Genomic DNA, 5175 nt, shown 5'->3' on the forward strand with positions numbered 1-5175 from the left:
AGCGTGGCTGTGAGCGGGGGCAGGGGGAGGAGCTTGGACCACTCTGACCAATGGTGGGGAGCAGGGGGCGGGGGCTCAGTGCAGGCGGGTTCGGGTGTCTCCCGGCTCCTGCCCTCGCTGCTGCTGCCGCCGCCACCACCGCGTGAGTTGGAGGGAAGATCGGGCCGGACGTGTGGCGCGGGGGTGGGGGACGGGCGGAGAGGGGGGGCACGGAGGGAGACAGGTGGGGGAGGGGCAGGGGAAGAGTGACAGGTGGGGGAGGGGCAGGGGGCTTCTCCTCCCCCCGTACGGCCACGTGACCACCACTGCGGAGGTCAGCAGCTGGGCGACCCTGCAAGTGGGCCAGGCCGAGCCATTGCCTGCAAAGCTAGGAACGATAGGTGCGGGTTGGGGGGTCCCAGTGGAGCTTCCCTGACTCTGCAGGAGGACGGGTTCCCTTGCGTCCTGGTGGGTGGGTGTGGGGAGGAGGGAAGGGGGAGGAGTGTCATCTCTCAGCAAAGAATCTCTTTGATTGATTGATTGATTGATTGATTGATTGATTGTGGCGGTGGGGGAGGCACAGAGAACCCCCTCCTGCAGAATCAAGGACCTGTCCTTCCTTTAATTCAGGTGTGCTCAACTCTGGTCCTCCAGAGGTTCATGGACTACGATTCCCATCAGCCCTTGCTAGCATTACACTAGTAATGCTGGCAGGGGTTGATGGGAGTCGTAGTCCTTGAACCTCTGGAAGACCAGAGTTGAGCAACTCTGATCTAATGCTTTTCTAACCCACCATTCCCACTGATGCCTTAGGTGCATGTCAGTGCAATCTATAGGACAAGACACCTGATAGGCAATTTGTAAAGTTCAGGAACACCCTTGGTTCCCAACCTATTTTTCACTCACCCTTGGCAATCCATTTCCCTAAAACTGGATCCCCACCCCCCATTAGCAAACCCATTATGTAATTTTCCCCTTATTTCCAAACACTCTGCCGCATACCGCTGGGGGAATGTGTACTCCACTCCCTTAGAGATTGCTGAGATTTCCACCATGTTAGCCTTCAAGAATTGGGGCTCCCTTGGTTAGTTACCAGGGGGTGTAATCTCTGATGAAGGAAGCTCAGATTCCCGATGGCTGATGCCCTGGAAACCTTGGTCTCTGTATTCTCCTGGACTCATATCTAACTCTTCTACACACCAGCATGGCTGCCCTCTGAAACTAATAAGCAATGTAATAGAACTGGGGTAGTTTTATGTTTAATCCTAGGGGCGTGGCTCAGTGGACGAGCATCCACTTTGCATGCATCTTTATCTTTGTTTAAAAGGCTGGGGTGGTTGGAAATGGGGAAAGACTCCTACCTGAGGCCCTAGAGAGCAACTGGCAGTCAGAGTAGCCAGTGCTGATCTTCATGGACTAATGATCTATGGCAGACATGATCAGTTATTGCTGTTGAATACGTGTACTTTGTCTGCACCATCTTTTGCTTGTCTTTGAGAAGTGACTTAAATGTTACAAGGACCAATTAGCTACTGCAGGCTGTTCCCTCACCTTGCTCTGGCACGGGAAGTCACACCAGAAGTACTCTTGCTTTCCCTGTGGGAAGTGAGAAGCACACACCGGGGGGGAGGGGGGGCTAGAGGAAGAGTGTCGGGACAAGATTTCTTGCCCCAGTGCGGTTCTGATCTTACCACGTGCCAGAGGGTAATTGGCCGATGTCTCTTCCTATTGCATTGCCTTCTCAGAGAGATATTGGCCAAAGTTTCTGCTTTGCTCTTCTTATCCCTACAACAAAGGGGAGGTGCAACCAAAGTCAAAGGAAGAAGAGAAGAAGAAGAGTTTGGATTTATATCCCCCCTTTCTCTCCTGCAGGAGACTCAAAGTGGCTTACAATCTCCTTGCCCTTCCCCCCTCACAACAAACACCCTGTGAGGTAGGTGGGGCTGAGAGAGCTCCGAAGAACTGTGACTAGCCCAAGGTCACCCAGCTGGTGTGTGTGGGAGTGCCCAGGCTAATCTGAATTCCCCAGATAAGCCTCCACAGCTCAGGCGGCAGAGCGGGGAATCAAACCCGGTTCCTCCAGATTAGATACACGAGCTCTTAACCTCAGTTTTTGCACAAGAAAGGGTTGGCTGTCAAAAAGACTGAATGCATTCACAATTTTACTCAACATTCGTATTTGTACAGTGCGTAAAAGTGACTAGCAACTCACGCTTAGCTCCTCTTTTCAAAAATCAGTTCATCTCATAGATGTCTTACGATCAAGTGAGTTTCAAACTCGAACAGCCTTTTCAATCCACATGAAATATACGAGGATCTCTAATGTGATATTGGAAATACTAATTTGTGAGTGAAATTGTGACTGTATTCAGACTTTTTGGCTGCTAGCTGTTTCTCAGGGAAATACTGGTTGAAATGTTTTCTTGCTGCATAGAAAGGACAATCATGGCGCGTCATTTTGCACCTGGGAATGTTATTCTTGACATACCTGCTTGAGATCATCTTAGGCTGAGTCTAAAACCGTGTCTGTAAAACAAATTGTATATTTACATCTTTTATACTCCATCTTTCTTACTTGGACTCAAGACAGAGGGCGGGGAGGGAAGGGGACATTGAATGAACAATGAAATAGGATTTGGGTTGTAAAACCAACCAGAAGGCTAAGAAACAGTTCAAGTGTTAACATGATGCATGAAGTGGTGCAAATATTACCTAGTAGAATCCTAGGTTTAGCAAGCTCTGAACTGTAATATAAATCACAGTGCCTATCATCTAGCCTAGTAACTTTGTGAGACGTTTTGGAATCTGGAGCAGTGTACTCAGCAGTAGCGTAGTGGTTAAGAGCAGGTGCACTCTAATCTGGAGAACCGGATTTGATTCCCTGCTCTGCCACTTGAGCTGTGGAGGCTTATCTGGGGAACTAAATTAGCCCGTGCACTCCAGCACATGCCAGCTGGGTGACCTTGGGCTAGTCACAGCTCTGCGGAGCTCTCTCAGCTGCACCCACCTCACAGGGTGTTTGTTGTTGGGGGTGGGAAGAGAAAGGAGATTGCAAGCCCCTTTTAGTCTCCTACAGGAGAGTAAGGGGGGTATAAATCCAAACTCTTCTACTCCTACATTCTCCCCTTGCCCATGAAAATGAGGTGTTTCTGGACAAGACCACCCATGTAATGAATGTGTTTTCTCTCGCTTTCTTCCTTAGTTCCTTGCCATGGGTAACGTCCTGGCTGCCAGCTCCCCGGCACCCCCTCCTGCGGTGCCGGGCTCTGGCTTGGTGTCGGTGCCGCCTGGCTTTGCCATGCCCCCCGTCAGTGGGCTGGTCCCCCCGCCCCAGGATCGCGCTGCAGAAGAGAAATGTGACCAGCTTCCAAACCCGGGCACGTTTGAGGAGTGTCATCGGAAATGCAAAGGTAAAAGCGCCCATTAGCAAAAGAGGCAAGTCCTGCCCTGCAGTCTAGCCGTATCGCCCGTAAAACGTTGGCACCTTGTGAGTGTGGCTTCTGCGTGGGGCAGATCCCCCCAAATCTGCAAAAGTACAGATTCAGAGTTGTTCTGGGGTGCTGTGTGGTTTCCGGGCTGCTGTGTTGTTTCCGGGCTGTCTGGCCGTGTTCTAGCAGCATTCTCTCCTGACGTTTCGCCTGCATCTGTGGCTGGCATCTTCAGAGGATCAGATCAAGTGCTCGGGAGCAACAGCTGCAGAAGGCCATTGCTTTCACATCCTGCATGTGAGCTCCCAAAGGCCACTGCGAGTAGCAGAGAGCTGGACTAGATGGACTCTGGTCTGATCCAGCTGGCTTGTTCTTATGTGGTGAGAATTTGAACGTGGGTTTCCTGCAGCCACACAAACTTGTTGTCTCCTAATTTTGCTCTTGTTTCTTTTGGGGGGAGGCCTCATCAGGTGTCTTCTGGAGTACAAGGGATTTCCCGGGTGAAATTTGAAAGCGCGAAACAGTCTCACTTTCCCCGCTTTGTTTCTTCCCGTTGCAGAATTATTCCCTATCCAGATGGAGGGGGTGAAGCTGACTGTGAATAAAGGTCTCAGCAATCACTTCCAGGTAAAACCGATATCATTTTCGCATTTGTTCGTATTTTGCAAGTTCGATTGTGTAGCTTCTGCGGAGGTTCCCATATGCAAGAATAATTTGAACGTATACTCCTTTCTCTCGTGTAGGGAGTCTCACAACAGGTTATACATTCCTTCCTTTCCTTTCCCCAGCGCAGACACCTGAGAGAGTTCTCAAAGAACTGCAGCTAGCCCCAGGTTACTCCGCATGTTGCATGTAAAGGAGCGAGGAATTGATTTCTCCAAATTAGAGTCGGCCGTCACTGCAAACAGTCACTGAGTGACTGGAGATAAGCTGCAGCAGTCATTTCGTGATCTCAATATCCCTCCTACCCTCAGATTTTTCAATGCCAAAGTCGCCTCGAGATTGCTTTACGGAGTCCCAATTTGGATTCAAGCTATTAACCACTCCTTGAATTCCCTTCAATTCAGATTTTTTCATAAGATAACTGGACTCCCAAATTGTGTTCCCTATGCAGCCCTTTGTCTGGAGTTAGGTCAAAACTCCTTGGAATCAGCCGCTTGGCTGAAGGCTTTTAGATTCTGGCTGCGAATTCATTTTCTCTCAGACTGTAATTCCCTGGTCCACCGTCTGCTCTCTGACACCCATTCCAACGCCTGGCTTTCCATAATTGAAGAAAAAATGGCCTCTGTTGGACTGTCCGAGTGGATTCACTTTGCCCTTTTGTCCTATTCAAGCTTATAGAAAATTAAAGGTTCTCTATTGGATAGAGAGAGTTCTCTACCCTAATCCACTGCAGCCAAGAAAATGTGCTGCTCCCCCTGTATTTTTCTCTCTCCCATTTTGAGCGGGGGCCACTTGGCACGCTTACCTGTATTAGCTTAATAGAAGCCCTGCTCAAAAGAGGCCATAATGTGCTCACCAGGTTTAATGTTATGCCTTCTGCCTTGTTACATGGCAGATTTAATAAGCAAGAAAAGGCTAAAAGATTGTGCCCGTGTCACGATGGCTCAGTTGAATCTCCTGGCCCACATCGAATTTACTACACTGTTCTCTGCGATTCAAGGAAATCAGATCCAAGTATGTGAATCTTACTCCTTTACATTTACCCCATCTCCCCGATTTAATTAGATTACACTACTTGTTGGACAATCCTGATCCTTTTCTCTGT

At 49.4% G+C, this 5175-nt stretch overlaps 1 protein-coding gene across 1 annotated transcript in view; it reads left to right on the top strand.

Annotated features, from left to right (window-relative positions):
* Nucleotides 1–5175, top strand: part of TOMM40 (translocase of outer mitochondrial membrane 40) — a 14740-nt gene continuing 9565 nt past the window's right edge. Inside the window, exons 1-3 of the mRNA XM_048502165.1 lie at nt 1–142; nt 3182–3389; nt 3967–4034. Coding sequence (XP_048358122.1) covers nt 3191–3389; nt 3967–4034 — 267 coding nt within the window. The 5' untranslated portion in view covers nt 1–142; nt 3182–3190. The remainder of the gene's footprint in view (nt 143–3181; nt 3390–3966; nt 4035–5175) is intronic.

Source organism: Sphaerodactylus townsendi, linkage group LG06 (assembly GCF_021028975.2).
Source record: "Sphaerodactylus townsendi isolate TG3544 linkage group LG06, MPM_Stown_v2.3, whole genome shotgun sequence".
NCBI lineage: Eukaryota > Metazoa > Chordata > Lepidosauria > Squamata > Sphaerodactylidae > Sphaerodactylus > Sphaerodactylus townsendi.